The sequence below is a fragment of the Echinops telfairi genome, unplaced genomic scaffold (genome assembly GCF_000313985.2).
Source record: "Echinops telfairi isolate 266 unplaced genomic scaffold, ASM31398v2 ScPeMD7_655;HRSCAF=1070, whole genome shotgun sequence".
Lineage (NCBI taxonomy): Eukaryota > Metazoa > Chordata > Mammalia > Afrosoricida > Tenrecidae > Echinops > Echinops telfairi.
Genome location: NW_022104553.1, coordinates 8,695,826 through 8,714,299, shown reverse-complemented (window position 1 = coordinate 8,714,299; position 18,474 = coordinate 8,695,826). Strand labels below are relative to the sequence as shown.

The following is an 18,474-nucleotide window of genomic DNA, read 5'->3' as shown; positions in this document are numbered from 1 at the left end:
CCATCCTCATATAAATATATTTACATATGTACATGTCTTTATCTAGACCTCTATAAATGCCCTTTGCCTCCCAGCTCTTTCCTCTATTTCCCTTGATTTTCCTCCTGTCTCACTATCATGCTCAGTCCCCACCAGGATTTCAGCACTTCCTCTTTGTTACGTTCCCCTTGATCATGCCCTACCAGGGTTGTTTATTTTTAAAAAAAATCATTTTATTGGGGGGGCTTTTACAAATCTTATAACAATCCTTCAGTCAATTGTATTCAATGCTGGTTCTTATTTCCAGTGGGCAAGCTCTGAGAGTGTAAAGTACATCCCAAGTTATAAGTATCCCCAAATGAAAGGGAGGGGAGGAGATGCTGTTTTGCCTGTTAACACACCTAGCAACGAGTGATAGATGAAAACATTCAAACCCATCATTCAAAACGAAAGTTCCACATTGTGTGGCTCAGTAAGTGGGCACGGGGAGGGGGGCACACATCCTGCTTTTGTAAGCTGTGGACCCCCCAGCATGCTGGTATTTTGATTGTGCTATAGAAAGGACAGGTTAGTGGTCTATGTAGTAATTTTCAGGCCACTGTAAGACAGACAACTATTCCTTAGTGATTATTTAAAGTAGCAGTCCAAGATTTTGTGACTAATTTTGTGCCTTGTTGATTCTCAAAATGGAGCCCCGTTGGCACAATAATTAAGTGCCCGATTGCTACCCCAAAATCGTGGTGGTTTGAACCCCCCAGCCACTCAATGGGAGAAAGATGAGGCAGTCTGTTTCCATGATGATTTGCAGCCTAGGGGAACCTATGGGACAACGCTGCTCTGTCCTGTAGCATCCTTACGAGTTGGAGTCAAATGGATAAAAATGGGTGTGGGTGAGTACCAAAGAAATACTAAATCATCTTAGACTTCAAATGTCTAAGTGTGACCTGCAACTGTGACCTAGATTCCTCAAATACTGTCTACTCCTTTCTTTCTTGTCCTTATCAGTGTGATTCCTGCCCCTCAGATAGAGGCCTTATCTCCTAAACTCCTGCCACCCATTACTCTTTCAGACAGGTGCCTCAGCATCGCTGGTCTGGACCACTTAAGATACGGACCTGGAGCCCAGACTTTCAATTTGACCTCCTTTATATTTTCAGATCTGAAGAGGAGCTTAGAGACCACTTTGTTAAGCCTCTTGTTTACGGGGCAGAGAACTTGAGACAGTTGCTGAGTGGTGGAGTTGGACCCTGGACTTCTAGTGCCATCCCTCCATCCCATAGAATACCAGCATCTCTGCAATGGTAGCGTCATTGTCAACCATGGCTTTGGGGCCTCTTTCTTGCCTTGCCTGAATCTTCAGAGAGTGGGCTTTCCAGCGGTTCTAAATGATCTGAGACCAGCTGAAGGTTGTTATTATTACTCGCTGATACCCAATTGACCCCCAAATCATGGCAACCCTGTGCACAAATAAATGAAACTGTCCTTACTTCCACACCATCCCCTTTTCCCTAATGGTCTATAACATTTCCATTGGCTGATTTTTGGAGAGCAGATCACCAAACCTTTCTTCCCAGTTCATCTTACTCTGGAAGCTCCCCAGCAACCTTTCCGGTGTCATAGCAACCAACAGACAGGTGGTGGCTGTGCAGGTAGTGCATCGACCAGGAATTGAACCTGGATTTCCCACGTGCTGAGTATTAATAAAAACTACTGGAACAAGATTGGTCAATGTAGACATGGCTTCTTTATTTAAATTGGACTGGGAGGCAGTTGGCAACATCCCATCCAACAGCCTCATTGCCTTGGCAGAGGAAGCATCCCACTAAACTATCTGCAAACCTCTAGTAATTAAGTGTATTAAAATAACAGGGAACAGACCCAGCTGCATTTGCTTAAGATGCTATCTTACGTGAACCAGCCCATCAGGCCCCTACCTGCTCTCCATTATAGACAACAATCCTTTCAAGCTCCAACAAGATCTGTGGGACAGATTAGTGGGCCCTTTAGTTCCTCCTCTGAAGGAAAACCAGAGTGTTCAGGTCATTTAGGAACCATTTGCTAGCTCCCACTTCATTCTGATGTGAATCTTGGAGAGCGAGGAACTTGGACCATTGGGTAAAACTAGAAAATATATGTGTATTTACTGAGATGCATTGCACCTTTCTAGCCACTGTCTACCAGTCCAAACAGAGGGCATTTTCTTAAAAACGGGCCATGGCAGGGTTTGTGGCACAGGGCTGCCTGGGCATTGAGAGAACAGAGAGGACTTGTGTGGAGTTGATGCCACTAGAATAGAAACATCTGTTCTGCCCTTGGCATGGACTTGAGCCCTCACTATGCTTCTTCACTTGACTACCATGCACATGAGGCATGGCCATCAAACCTCTAATCAGGTGCTCTAGGATAGAGCATTAGAATGGACACCAGGTCCCTTAGAATAGACGCATTCACCTAAAAACTCAGGCAGGGGAAGACGCTGGGACATTTGCAAGCGTTAAAGGCAACAGAGGCAAATACTGTAATGTATACAATCCTGCAGACCAAACTGGAATGAGAATGAGAATAGACACATATGTATATATGTGTATATGTACACATATACATATTTGACAGAGGATATTGCATATGTATATGTATCTGTGCTGCAACTATATCCATGTGTGTGGCAGAGCATATAGGGAGCGAAACTTTGAAAACTTCTTAGACATAACTCAAAACGCTGAAATAACAAGCGCTGGCCTAGAATTTCAGGCCCATAGCCTCCGGAAACACCAAGGTCAACCGGCAGTTGACTACTTTGGTCAGTATCAAATGGAGCAGCCAACTAAGGGACAACTATTGGTCTCTCCGCATCCAGAGGCATGTAGAATGATGAATGATGTAGCTGCTCTGGGAGAAGTGTTTGACAATGGAGCCCTTGACCCTCAATCCCCACTCCTCAGCCTCCCCTACCTCCAGTTCCATCCATTACCATTATGGGATGCTCTTGCCAGCCTAGGCTTGCACTGGGCTTGGGAAGACCTCTGGTTTTGATTAAAAACAATAAAAAGGTAAACTGTTGTTCCTCCTACAAATGTATGTTCCCAAACTTTAGTCATCATTCCAGGACCTTGGGTTCTGTTTTCGCTTCCAAGAAATGGAATTCTGAAAGAAAAAAAACCCATAGTGCTGCAATTCCTCTTAGCCTATTGAGACATAAAGTTTTGTATTAATTCCACTTTGGGATCAGGTCAACGTAAAATAGTTTTGGTAAAGACAAGCACGCATGCTCTCCTCTCACTGCCATGGAGTCAATGCTGGTTCACCGCAACCCCATTGGACAGGGTAGAACTGCCCCTGTGGGTTTCTGAGACTGTACTCTTGATGAGAGTTGTGCGAATAGGTTTGAACCACAGATCTTGTGGCTGGTAGCTCAACACGGAACCCACTCTGCCAACAAGGCTCCTTGTGTTGCCTAGGGACAGCTTAAGTGTATGAATTTGAAGTTGAACCATTGTTGATTTGATCCCATCCATGCATTTGATTGAAAAGGACCAATATCATTATCATTCAGATGCTTTATAGACAATGCCTTTCAAGTTCACATGCAGCTTAGAATTCCTCATCAATTCTCACTACTGTCACACCCAATTGAGAGTGTAAATTGATACTACTTTTTGGAAGATGATTTGGCAGCTCCTGTTATTCATCGGAAAGGAGCCCTGGTGGCGTGGCATATTTGATTACACGATGAAAGAGCTGTTAGCCTATCAGCTGCTCCGTGAGAGAGATTAGGGTGTCTGCTCCAAAGCCCTAAGGAGCAGTTTTAGGCTGCCCTATAAGAGTGCTATGGATATTACTGGAGTCTGGGTGGTGTGAACAATATGACAGTTGGCTGCTACCTGAAAAGTGGGAAGCTTGAGTCTGCCGAGAGGGCCCTTAGAAGAAAGGCCTGGAAGGGTGGAGGAGGGAGGGAGAAAAAAAAGGAGCTGATACCAAGGGCTCAAGTAGAAAGAAAATGTTTTGGAAATGTTGATGGCAACATATGTACAAGTGTGCTTAATATAACTGAATGGTGGATTGTCATAAGATATGTAAGATCCCCCCCAATAAAATATTTAGAAGAAGAGGAGGAGGAGGAGGAAGAAGTAGAGGAGGAGGAGGAGGAGGAAGAAGAAGAAGTAGAGGAGGAGGAGGAGGAGGAGGGGGAAGGGGAGGAGCAGCCTGGTAATCTGCTTCGGAAAACCAGCCATTGCAAATCCTATGGAGTCACCATGCATCAAAGTTGACTCTGAGGCAATTAGTTTTCTCATGACTCCAGAAATTGCAGAGTTGGTACTCAGTCCTACAGAAATAACAGCAAAAGGTAAGATAACATCAAGGTGTTTGAAATGGAGAACACTTGCAGATAACTTACAGGCCCACCTGTAGGAACCGGTTGACTAAAGTATGGTGCAGGGCCACTGTAATGCTATAAAATCATTACAAAGGAAAACAAATCTCTGACCTGAAAACAGACCCACGACGTATTGTTGAACAAATAAAGCAAGTTGTAAATCAATATATTTTATAACCATCTCTAGATAGGGTGTGAATATAGCAATGACAAGGAATCAGGAATGTTGTGTGCCCAAGATTTATAACCAGTTTCCTCGCGGAAGTGAGGTAGGAGAGAGGGACATTTTTTCACATACTCTTTGCTTTTCTAAAAAGTAAAATGTTGAGTAGTTTTTCCTTTTTGTATGTTTTCAGTATTTTCTTCCATAGGGAAAAAATTGGAATAAATCATCCAACAATACAGAAGGAATTTAGGCTCAGTAAACTTCAGGGGTTAACACTTAGAATCAGTTGACACTTAAAATCAAGGGGTCCTTCTTTGGCTAACGTGTAATGGCACATTTCAGGAGAACTGAGCGAGGAATGCCCTTCCTCACCGCATAGCCTGGAGGAATCCCTAGCATCATTATGTCACAGGCATTGGTGAATAAAATTAATGTAAGCAAGGCATGCCTTTCCTCTCTGAAATGCCCATATTCTCACCAGGGACTTGTATTTGCACGTACTTAGTGCCCTTTCTGAACAGGCGTCCCCTCTACTGCCCCTTGTGTCTCTGGAATCAGAGCACAGTATACAGTGAACCCTCGTTTATCGCGGTTCATCGGTTCTAGACCCTACCGTGATAAGTGAAATTCCGCGAAGTAGGATTCCTTAAATAAAATATTTTCATAGTTAGAGCATAGAGGACATGAAAAAACACCCTTTAGTCACCATTACACTCGTATTACCCAATTTTTTAAACGAAAAAGGGAAAATACAGTAAAACATTTTGGCCGTTACAATTATCATTTATTATTTATTATATTATTTATGGCATCAAGCGTGTACAGTATGAGCCAATCAGTGGCAGTCATGACAGAGCATGCGCTGTTACGATAGAGTGAAGCCGCGGAAGTCGAAGCGCGAAGTGGCGAGGGTTCACTGTAATGCTGCTTGAGAGCGAGCGGCCCTAGCCTCAAGGTCCCAGGAACAGCAGCTCGGGCCGGAGCCCCTCTACCACGCCACAGCGAGCAGATCTGTCTTGAAACAGGATAAAAACCCATTAGAGAAACAATACAAGAATTAAGATATACAGTCAGCAGGCCTGCCATAATTATAGCTAGCACAGTGCCGGTTATGTAAAATTCCATTCTTTCCCATTTACTGCTTTCATCCCCTGTCAAATAGTCCCTGTTCCCTGAGAGTTCATCTCACTACAGCTCTGGCCCACTTTTGTGCTCCCCCGGCATTCTGCCTGGTCCTTGTTCACACGTTGTTTCTCGTGGATCAGTGCTTCTGCATCTATCTTCGTTCTAGTATGGAGATAGCAGGGACATGGCCCCTTTGTCTCTCTCATCCAGGGACTCATATCTCATACTTCTCAAACTCAAAACTCACTGTCCTCAAGTTGGGTCCCTTTCACAGGGCGCCCTCTTCCACTTCGTAGGTACGTAACGCATGGATCCTAACTTAAGTCCATTTCTAAAGCCAGTTTCTGGAATAGATGTTTAAGTAAGTAACTATCTATGTACAGTGGTACCTCGGCTGTTAAACAGCTCCAAGCTGGAACGTGCCACTACTTGAACAGCAAAGTTAAAAAAAATACCAAAAACCCTGCTTGGTGTTTGTAACTTTGCTTGATAGTCAACTGGAAATCTTACATAAAAAAAACCCAAAACTATATGGGCCAAGAGTGTGATGCATGAGTCACATCTGGTCCTGGACACAGCGAGGTGACACTTCAGTCTAAGCACTGCACCGGCTCACACCACATAGAGTGCTAGTGTTAGTGCATTAAAACAGTCCTCATTGTGCTTTCTTTGCGCTTTCTTTTCATAAAGTATTGTAACCATGGCTCCAAAGAGAGAGCGTGAAACCAGCGATAAGGCTGAGAGGAAAACTGTGATGACCACGACAGGGTTAAAGAAAGATAGAAATGGTGAAATTCGAATGAGGTCCACCGCTTGTCTGATTTGGTTGCTGAATACAGCATAGATAAGTTGACATTATCAACATTTAAAAAAATGTTATGAAAGCAACTAATGTAGTGAAAGGTGGGAAATCGTTGACCATGAAACCAAGAACCCAGACAATCAAAGAGGTTGACAGTTACTGTTAATTTTGATAAATCAGAAGCAACTCCGTGGTGATAGCATAACTGAGACAAGTGATATGTGAGAAGGCTAAAAGCCTTCATGGTAATTTTAAGTCCAGGAAATTCTTCCCCTTAGCCATTCACAAACCAGACTCATTACCATCTAGTTGATTTAGACGCGTATAGGGTTTCTATAGCTGTATATCTTTACAGGAACAGACAGTCTCATCTTTCTCCTGTGGAATGGTTGATGGGTTTGAACAAATGACCTTGTGGCTAGGAGCACTTTATCCAATGTACTACCAAGGCTCCTTCATTAGCCATCAAATCACTACCATCACCACCACCAACATCACCACACACAAAAAAAAATCTGATGAGGAAATGAAGAATTCTACTAACAACTTCAGTCAGATGAATCATATAATCAAGATTCATTGATAGTTGTGGGTGATTGGAATGCAAAAGTTAGAAACAAAGAAGAAAGAACATTAAAATGTTTCAACAGGCTGATGAGGCACCGGAAGCGCTTACACATCCATGCCAGGAAATCTGGAAGACAGCTGCCAGATCAACTGACTGGAAGAGATCCATATTTGTTTCCATTCCAAAGACAGGTGACCCAACAGAATGCTCAAACTGTAGAACAATATCATTGATATCGCATACAAGTAAAATGTTGCTGAAGATCATCCAACAACAGTTGCAGCAGTACATTGACAAGGAACTGTCGGAAGTTCCGGATGGATTCAGAAGAGAATGTGGAGCAAGGGATATTGTGGCTGATGTCAGATGAATCTTGACTAAAAGCAGAGACTACCAGAAAGATGTTTACTAGCTGTCTAGCAACTTTCCTGGCACAGACGAGTGAGTGTGTCCAGGGCTTCGGTAGCTGTGCGAAACATCCTAATGGGTAGTCCGTCAATTTCTGGAGCCTTGTTTTTGGCTAATGCATTCAGTGTAGTTTGCACTTCTTCCTTTGGCATCATTGGTTCTTGCTCACATGCTACCACCGGATGGGGTGGACTGTTAACCAGTTCTTTTTGGTACAGGGACTCTTGTGTGTTCTTGCCATTGTCTCTTGATCCTTCCTGCACCATTCATTATTTTGCCTCTAGAACCTTTCAAGATTGCAATTTGAGGCTTGAGTTTTTTCTTGGATTCTTCTGGTCTCATATATGCTGAACATCTTTTTCCCTTTTGATTTTTTTAATGCCAGGCCCCTGCACATTTAATTGTAACCTTCTACTTTGTCTTCTCAAGCTGCCCTTTGAAACGTCCTGTTCGGCTTCTTGACTTCATCCTTTCTGGCATTTGCTTTAGCTACTCTATGATTCAGAGCATGTGCCGGGGTCTCTTTTCACATCCGCTTTGATCCTTTTTCTTTCCTGTCTTTTTAATGACCGTTTACTTTCTTCATGAGTGATGAGCTTGATGTCTTCCCACAGCCCATCAGGTCTTCTGTCATTAGGGTTCTGTGTGTCACATCGCTTCGTGAGAGGTTCTCAAAATTCAGGTGGGATAGACTCAAGGTGATATTTTGGCTCCTGTGGACTTATCATTGTTTTCAGCTTTAACCTGAATTTACATATGAGCAATGGATAGTCTGTCCCACAGTCGTTCCCTGGTGTGCTTTTTAGCTGCTGATATTGAACTTTTCCCTCGTGTCTTCCCACAGATGTAGTCTCTTTGATTTCTGTGGATTCCATCTGGGGAAGTCCATGTGCCTAGCCACCCTTTGTGATGTTGAAAAAAGGTATTTGCTATGAACAAGTCATTGGTTTTCCAAAATTCGGTCACATGATCTCCAGCTTCATTTCTATCACCAAGCCCATATTTTCCAACTATGTTTTTTCTTCTTTGTTCCCAACTTTTGCATTCCCATCCCCAGAAAGGCCGTCAATGACATGGACTGACACAATGGCTACATCACTGGGCTCAGGCATAGAGACCATTGTCAGGGTGGCTCAAGACTCATCACCGTTCTTCGTTCTTTGGTGCATAGGGGTCACCGTGGATCGGAGCCCACTCCAGAGCCCATAACCACAGCAACAAAGGGGGGAAAGCCTCGTGATCTACTTTTGAAAATCGACCAACAAAAGCCCTATGGATCACCGTGAGATCCCATTTTGCATAGTCACCATGAGTGGAGGGGCTGACTCAATGGGGCACAGAGCATCTTGTTATGTGCTTCTTGTCATGTGAATTCCCACTTTGGTGATCAGTTTGTTAAAGTCCATTGTTCTTTCTTCGATTGGCTTGTTTGTCTTTTGGTTGTTAAGTGATGTAAATATATACAATCTCACTGACTGCTATGGAGTCAGTGCTGACTCCTAGCAACCCCCGTGGGTTTCCGAGACTACAAATGCTTACAGGAGTCGATAGCCCAGTCTTTCTCCCATGAAGCTACTAGTGGTTTTGAACTGCCAATCATGCAGACCACAGCCCAACATGTAACCACTACGCTACCAGGGCTCCATATCTATATACACATCCATGCATGTATATTTTATATTCGACCCCAATCAGATGTATGATTCCTGTACAGATGGGCTTTATTCAAAACAGAACTTTCACATTTGTATGAGGTCTCAGTTATCTATTTTATCTCTCACTATCTGAGCTGAATCTATTTTCACAGGGGTAGCAAGTATTTGAGCAGCTCTTGGCTTGTGAAGTTGACTGCCTTCCCTTCTCTCAGCCCCCAAGACAGGGGCCCAGGGGGCCGTAGGGCTGGACCTCGTGCCCAAACCACAGATCCCCCAGACCGCTGAACTAGTTCCTACAACTAGGCCTATTTTGAATTTCCACCACCAATTCCCTCCTGAGGACGGGTACTGGCTCTGACTGACAGCCTCCTAGGTGCCAAATGTAATCTGCCCCCATTCCCAACTGATATACTGCATCCTGAGATTCTGAGTGAAGCCTACAATCTCCAATTGGAAATTCCCCCACCAGCTTCTTCTAGAACCATCCTAGAACTCCCTCCGCCTTTGCCCACTGCATTGTTCATCAGCTGGACCTCTCTGCTCCAGTGTTTCTCTCAGACCACTGCTTGGTGTTGAACGGTTGGAAGGCAAGACTAGGACCAAGCGCCAAGGAGCCGAGGATATTGTGTTGAAAGCCTGCATTGCAATGATTCTGAATTCAGTTTCACTGGACATTTTTTGAACAGTCCTAGGCATAGTGGGATAATGAAGGCCCTGATTTCGTCGGGCACTGTCGCAAGTGCCATAAAGAGGTCTACACAGGACCATCGTGGAGGAGCAGGGGCTTACAGGAGGCGGAGGATGGGCCTTGAAGATGAATAACCGCCAAAAGAAGAAGCAGGGCCAATCCAGACACCTAGCAGGAAGTGAGGGATCTGTCGTCTGAGCCTACAGTTCAGAGGATTTGAGACAAGGGATGGTCACAGGGGCCCTCTGAGTGGTAAAAGGATCCAAAGGTCCATAGGTCCAAAGGGAGCTCTGGAGGGCAATGAGGGTGGAAACTACAGAATGACCAGAAGAGACCATGACTGCATAGTGGTTTCCCCCAGCATGGAATGTCTGCAGACTTAAGGATTGGCATAGGGCCCACAGCTGAAGGACCCTTCTAGGATGTTCTTAAGCATATCCAGCAGCATTCCAGGCAGACATCACCACACGTTCTGTTGCCGTTAGCTGTCATCAAGCACCTCCAACTCCTGGCAAGCCTGTGCCTGGGTGGAGCAGAACGCTGCCCAGTCCTGCTCCATCGACAAAATGGACTGAGGATCAGACCGTGGGACCCATCAGGTTTTCATTGATATTTTCAGCAGTAGATTACTGGCCCTCTCTCCCTAGCCCATGCACCGAAACCCCTTTATTCTTACAGCATCTGATTACAGATGGGGTTGGTGCTAGAAATCAAACTCAGGTGTCCTTCGTGGAAGGTGGGACTCCTACCACTCGCACACTCAATTGTTCAGGGGTGGCGGGTGGGAGGAGGCGTGTCACCTGACTTCCCAAGTCCTCCTCAATACTACTTGGCCTACTCTACCTCTTCCTTCCACCATTAAGGTAGAAGTGCTTTCACCTCCTCATTACCAGATTTTATCTTGACTTGACCCTCAGAGCCCATGATCTTTCTGCAACTTTTGGTACAATAGCCTCTTGTTTTTCTTTTCTTTTTAATCGTTTTATTAGAGGCTCATACAACTTTTATCACAATCCATACATACATCAATTGTGTCAAGCACATTTGTACATTCATTGCCTTCATCATTCTCAAAACATTTGCTCTCCACCTAAGCCCCTGGCATCAGCTCTTCATTTTCCCCCCTCCCTCCTCACTCTCCCCTCCCTCATGAGCCCTTGATAACTTATGAATTATTATTTTGTCATATTTTGCTTTGTCCGACGTCTCCCTTCTCCTACTTTTCTGTAGTCTGACCCCCAGGGAAGAGGTCACATGTAGATCCTTGTAATCGGTTCCCCCTTTCCAACCCACTCTCCCTCTACGCTCCCAGTATCATCCCTCACACCACTGGTCCTGAAGGGATCATCCGCCCTGGATTTACTGCATTTCTAGTTCCTATCTGTACCAGTGTACATCCTCTGGTCTAGCCAGATTCGTAACGATTCCTCTTACGCTTTTTATGCCTTTTATTCTCATTCTTTTCCCTCCCAGTAACAGTGTTTCCTCAATGTTTGACTTCCCCTGTTGCCCTCCATTGTCCATCTCTTTCCCCATAAAAGTTTCCACATCTATTGGATATCTTCTGCCTTGGCCTTTCCTAAATACCAGGACCACTGAAAGAGCCCTTGGGCATCTTGAACTCCTTGTGTGAAAACCTGACCTTATCATCTCACGCATCACCTCTGCAAAACTTGCTTGCTTATAAACTCCTTTTGCTTGTCCTCCAGTGCTGGTGGCTTTGTCCCCTCTTTCTTTCATTCTCATCCATCCTTGCCTGCGGGGCAGTCACAGTTTCTAACTGGTGTCCTTGGACGCTCCTATTTTACGTCTTAGAGCCACACGATTCTTTCCTAGACAGATGATGTCCTGTGGGCCAGCCAGAACCCATTCGTGATTTCCTTTGTCGATGAGATGAAGTGCACATCCTCAGACAAGCTTCCAGGTCTCCTCAGGCTTCCCATCACTGCTTGACCAATCCCGTCTGTCTGTTTTCCCTTCTCATTACCTTTGCTTAAAACAAAATGCCCGGCTACCAACACAAGAGACTTCTGCTTTCACACTTCCCAATTTGCTCCATGGACCCATGGCCCAACGCCTTTTCCTCCCACGTCCCTTCTCACCAGCCCTCAGCAAGGCCATGGGAAGAAACCTATCTTTCTGCATGTGTGCATGGGTGTGTGTGAGAGAGAGACAGAGAGAGATAAAAGATCTCTCCCTTTTGATTTTTATCATACATCTCTAACAGGACCTTGTTTTAGTGGTGTGTATCTTTAGTTCCCTGGTGGCAGGCCTCAAGGCCAAGGGTTTAGGCCATTTTGGTTTTGTATACAGGTTTCCACATGAGAGCTTATAAGTATTTCTCTTTTGTATGCCTCAAGTTTCCTGACAGTCCACGACAACTCATGGCAACCTCCCCCATATGTCAAAGTAGAACTGTGCTTTATAGGTGTTTCAGTGGCTGATTTTTGGAAGTAGATCACGAGGCCTTTATTCTGAGGGACCTCTGGGTGGGCTTGAACTTTGTTAACCATGTGCATCACCCAGGGACTCTTTGCAGTATTCTTAAGTAAATGCATGAAGGTGATTTCACTCAGACTACAACAACCACAAAAAATAAGTCTTTCCTGATTTCCCGCTTAGAAAGCCAACTGTTAAAATTGCACAATGTAATCATCAGAGCCGAGGACAAAATGACAGATATTAATCTTTTATCCGCTTTCGTAAGTAATTCTGAGTCTTGGCCCCTGTCTACATCAAAGGCATCCTGCTGACCAGATGATGGCTTTGATAAAATATTCTTCAGATAGGGAGAAATCAGATCAATTATGCCATGGAATGTAGTCTTTCCCAATAGGTACGTTCTGTCAAGTCCAAACATTGTCTCTCAGCACTGCCTGAAGTATCCGTGTCTGTCTCTTCAGTACAAGTTTTCAACTCAGTAAGGGTGCCCTGTCTCTTTTGAGAAAAGCGCATGCTTGCCTCATCCTGCCAAAAGCTCCCCGGGGTAAAAAAGCAGGTCTCCACACGAACTGCTGCACAGTCAACAGTGTCCCTGACCTTGAGAAAGAAAAACACTGAGCAGAGGGTGCTCTTTCTTTTCTGTACTTTCAGAAATTTCCTCTAATCTTACACACAAGCTAACCCTCACTCCGTCGCTCACATGCACACCCCCCTGCAAATGAACCCCCTTCCAGGAGGGAGGAACGTGTGGAGTGGGACTTCCAAATACAGGAGAAGGAGTTGAATGGATTACGGCGAGCAGGTTGTTCTTCATTCAAGGAAGGAAGACTCAGAAGCACTCTATAGATTAGTTACGAGAAAAAGGAGCTGCTTCCTGCGTGCAAAACAATTAGGCGTATGATTAGACGAATCTTCTACGTTAACCAGACATAGACATTCATGAACTTAAAGTAAGTAGAAAGGCTGCTCAGAGATTCAGAGGAAAGGACTGTTGACAGCACAGCAAAACTGTAGAGTCAGCACACCTTTAAGGGTGAAATTGAGACCTGGAAATACAGAGGAACCGAAAGATCAGCTAAACGAGTAAGCCCTTAGTGTACAGATTCTGAGACCCAGCACTGCTAAGTGACTGCCTCTGGTTATTGCCGCAGCTGGACCATAACCCCAGGCTTTTGACCCAAGTTGAATGCATCGTTCTGCAATCCCACGGGTAGACAGTGTACAATAGCTGCTGAGAAAGATTTTAGTTGCGTAAGGATGGAGATAACATAGAGACATACACTGCAATGATCTCAGCTGACTTAATTGAAATCTCTCTCTCGCCAAGCAGATCAGAGTAAATGCTACTTTTCTATGATCTCAGTGAGACGGGTGGCTTACTCTGATGTTTGTGAGGCAGAAATCCTGTTACCTCCCAAGAAATCTGGACACATCTAAACAATTTGTTTTTGCTGCTTTGTAATCTATACAAAGTACAATGGAAAAAGACAAGAATGATAACATAGACTGAGAAGTAACAACGCAACAGGGAATCAAATGAGAAAAATGATAGTGTCAAAAATAAAACCAAAGCACGCTATTTTATGCATGGATATATTTTCTTAGATATATTTCTAATCGGTCTTCTAATTCATTCAACAAGTATTTACTGGGTGTCTGTGTGTCTCAGGCGCTGTTTGGGGCACGTAGGACACAGCGTAGTGAGGAAATGGAAGAGCTCTCGCCCGCATGGTGCAATTTACTAGACCAGAGGGGACCCGTATTCACTACCCTTTATCTTACTGCTCTTAGGACCCATTTTCCTTAGGTCTTGGAAGATATTTCATTTGCTCGCAAAATTGATTATGTCTGTCAAAGCATGTGAGTCTTATTTTCATGAAGGTAACTTTTTCTCTTTCAGGAAGAAGAAAATGACCATCCAGACAGTACTGGATATCCCCTTTCAGGTAAATGATTGGCTCAAATGGCACCTGGGGTTTCATATTATTGTTGTTGTTGTTGTTGTTAGATGCTATTGAATCAATTCCCTATGTACAACAGAATGAAGCACCCTCACAATTGTTCTTATGTTTGAGTCCATGATTGCAACCATGTGTCAATCCGTCTCGTTTAGGGCCTTCCTCTTTTGTGCCACCCCACACTTTACCAAGTGTGATGCCCTTCTCCAGGGACTGATCTCTCCGGACAACACGTCCAAAGTATGTTAGATGAAGTCTTGCCTCCTTTTTCCAATACAGACTCGTTTTTGCCAGCACCATAATTCAAACACATCCGTTCTTCGTTGGTCTTCCTTATTCAATGTCCAATTGTCGCCTGCATCTGAGGCGATTGAAAATGCCCTGGCTTGGGTCAGGCACACCTTTAACCCTCAAATGAACATCCTTGCTTTTCAACATTTTTCGTTTGCTCTCTTGACTGTTGTTTCCAGGAGCATTGATTGTGGATCCAAGTAAGACAAAATCCTTACCATTTTCCATCTTTTCTCCTGTATCATGATCAGCGGTTCTCAACCTGTGGGTCGCGACTCCTTTGGGGGTCGAATGACCCTTTCACATGGGTCACCCGATTCCTCACAGTAGCAAAATGACAGTGATGAAGTAGCAATAAAAATAATTTTATGGTTGGGGGGTCACCGCAACATGAAGAACTGTATTAAAGGGTCACAGCATTAGGACGGTTGAGAACCACTGATCATGATGTTACCAATTGATCTAGTAGTGAAGATTTTTGTTTTCTGTACATTAAGTTGTAACCCATATTGAAGGCTGCGATTCTTGATCTGCATCACAAGTTGTGTCATGTGCATACTTAAGATAACTGTTAATAAGCCTTTCTCTTATTCTGATGCTGCATTTTCTTCATGTAGTCCATCTTCTCTAATTATTTGCTCAACATAAAAATTGACTAAGTATGGTAAGAGGATACAACCCTGATGCACACTTGTCCTGATTGTAAGCCATTGTTTAAAATCCCTTGTTCTGTTCACACAACTGCCTCTTGATCATGTACAAGCTGGACATGAGCACCATGACGTGTTCTGGAATTCCCATTCTTTTCAAGGCTTGTCTGCCAGTTTGTTGTATCGTGGTGACCTGTGTGTTGTTGTTAGGCTGGAAGCTATATCTTTGGTATTTCAAATCCCAACAAGGTCACCCAAAGTGAACAGGTTTCGGCAAATTTTCCAGACTAAGAACACACTACAAAGATGTGTGTCTGTTTATTTCAGAATAATTAGTTGTTGAAAACCTGATGCATAGCGAAGCATTGTTAGATGCTGGAAGCCTAATGAACAGAAGCTAAACATTGTTTGAGATAGTGCCAGAAGATGAGTCCTTTGGATCAGAAGGCTCTCAAAATATAACTCAGGAAAAACTGCCTTCCCAAAGTAGAGTCAACCATAATTAGGTGAATGGAGTACAGCCTTTGGGACCTCCATGTGCTGATGGAACACAACTAAAATGAGAAGAAACAGTTGCAAAAATCAATAATAATTGGAACTTGGAATGTACAACATATGAATCTAGGATAATTGGAAGTTACAGAAATGCCCAACTCATAACCATTCTACACCAGGGCTCCTTAGTAGCCGATACTTGCTCATATACCTCTTGAGTCAACTCTGACTCAGGGTAACCTCATGTGTGTCAGAGTAGCATTGTGTCACACGGAGTTTTTCATCATTGATTTTTTGGAAGCAGGTCACCATGTCTTTCTTCTGAGATACCTCCGGGTGGACTCAAACCTCTGTCCTTGCAGTTAGCAGCCAAGTATGCCAACCATTTGTATTGACGGACTCCTCCTCCTGAGACAGAGCTATGTATTATCCTATGAAAGATTGGTCTTCCTCTTCTTTTTTAATGTTTCATAAGACCCAGAAATCTTGGCAAGTTTAGATGTTTTATTAATTAATCATTAATTAATCATTGGGAAAATATGGAGTAAGGGGTGCAAGTTTATAAATAGTTAAGCAGCAACAACAAAATGCCAACATCTACATCTTTTATTTATTTTCTCTCTTTTTTTAATTTAAAGATCATTTATTGGGGACTCTTATAACAATCCATACATCAATTGACTCAAGCATATTTGTACATATGTTGCCATCATTATTTTCTAGACATTTGCTATCTTTTGAACCCTTGGTATCAGCTCCTCTATTTTCCCTCCCTTCCCACCCCCACCCTCGTGACCCCTTGATGAATTAGAGATTATTATTATGTTCATATCTTACACCGACCCCTGTCTCCCTTCTCCTCGGTTTCTGTTGTTCATCCCCCTGAAGGGGTGTGTGTGTACGTGTGGTTATGTGTCAATAATCGCAATCGATTCCCTCTTCCTCCTCCTCCCTTCTTTCCCTTCTCTCCTCACCTTCCCCCTACCCTTCTGGTATTGCTACTGCCATTCCTGTTCCTGGATTTCGTGTGTCTTGCCCTCTTATCTCTTATCTGTGCACATTCTCTGGTCTTAACAGGAAGTGAAAGGCAGTACTGGGGTCATGATAGTGGGGGGTGAAGGAGCCTCAAGGAACCAGAGGGGTACTCTGTGTTTCATCGGTGCTTTACTGCACCCTGATTGACTCACCCCTTCCTGGTGACCCCTCTGTGAGGGGATGCTCCATTATTGACAAATGGGCTTTGGGTCTCTGTCCCGAACCCCTCTTTCTCAACAATATGGTTTTTTGTTTGTTTGTTTGTTTGTTTTGGGTCTTCTGATGCCTATTACCCCAGTCCCGGCAACACCTCATGATTGCACAGGGTGATGTGCTTCTTCCATGTGGGCTTGTTGTTTCTCTGCTAGATGGCCACTTGTTTAACTTCAAGCCTTTAAGACTGCAGGCGCTATATCTTTTGATAGCCTGGCACCATCCACTTTCTTCACCACTTTTGATTGTGCACTCATTTTGCCTTCGTTGATTGTGCCGGGTATGGTGAGCATCACAGAATGCCAGGTTGTTAGAACAAAGTGATCTTGCATTGAGGGAGGGCATGAGCAGAGGCCCAAAGTCTGTCCTCAGTGTATTGCCATATAAATATATGTATGTAGGTCAAATACCTTTGTTTTTATGAACTAATTTATTTACATGTGTACACACCTTTGCTTATACTTCTATCCATAGCTTTGCTTCCTAGATCATTCCTTTGTTTCCTCCTGCCCCACCATCACGCTCACCCTACTTCCACCTCTTAGTAATTCCTCTCAGCTAGATTGCTGTTGCTCCAACACCCCCAGGATCTCCACGTCCTCCTGTTGATTTTAATTCCCTAATTGTTCCCCTGTTTAGGATATGTGTTCATCGTTCCTTCCCCCTTCACCTCCTTCTACCCCCCAGACCCTCCGAGACCATCAGTGCCATTACTTTCTCCTCAAGCTTGCTTCCCATGCCTATCTTACGTAAGTTGGCAACCTAGCACTAACAGAGACCAAACAAAAAGAAAACAAAATATTGAAAAGGAGAAAAAAAAGACAAAGAAAGAAAGAAAGAAAGGAAAAAGCCATACTGCCAGGTCTGTCCACTGACCTTTATGACTGTCCCCCCACTGGTCCTGGGGAATTCCAGGAGCTGCCCTCCTAGCTTAAAGCCTATTTTGGCTTTGTGGCCTTGCTTTGCTCCTGTTGCTGATCTGCTGTGTGTCCTTAGTATTGTCCTCTGTTTTGGTATGATCCAGTGAGGGGACGTCATGCCTTGAGCTGTTGTTTGCCCTACAATGCTCTCTGTGCCTTAGCAGCTCCGTGCAGGGAAGTAGTCCTCTGGGCTTGGTGTGCCAATTTAGGGCCTAGACTGTCATTTCTCTTTTGCCTTCTCGGTTTGTTTTCGTGTGGGTGTGGCTCTTCTCCCCACCCTGTAGGCTTAATGTTGTTCTCTGCAGCACATGCTTCAAGGGAGGGGGATCAGTTTGGTTCTGATTGGGGCCCGCCCTGTAGCCCAATCCTTTCATGCATTGCTCCACTTGGTTACATTGCCCTCCAGGTTGGGTGTGCTGTGCTGGGGTCTGTATGCACACTCCCAATTCTGTGGAGACATAAACAGTATTCTTCCCCTGGGTGGGTTAGTGCCTTGTTCCCCCCCCCTCCCCCAACTGTGCCATGATCTCTCCCTCCTCCCTTTCTTCCCTCTCTCTTCCCTTCTTTGTGTTGGAATAACATGTATCTCCTTGGGTTTGGTCCACCCTTCTCCCTACTGCCTATGCTGTATAGTGTGAGAAAAGTGGATTTTCTTCTACGCCTACTGTGCTGATTATACTTTCCTCTGGGGATCCATGCTGTAC

At 44.2% G+C, this 18,474-nt stretch overlaps 1 protein-coding gene across 1 annotated transcript in view; it reads left to right on the top strand.

Annotated features, from left to right (window-relative positions):
- Nucleotides 1–18,474, top strand: part of EDARADD (EDAR associated death domain) — an 80,388-nt gene that overhangs the window by 34,647 nt on the left and 27,267 nt on the right. The window contains exon 5 of the mRNA XM_045292765.1: nt 14,109–14,154. Coding sequence (XP_045148700.1) covers nt 14,109–14,154 — 46 coding nt within the window. The remainder of the gene's footprint in view (nt 1–14,108; nt 14,155–18,474) is intronic.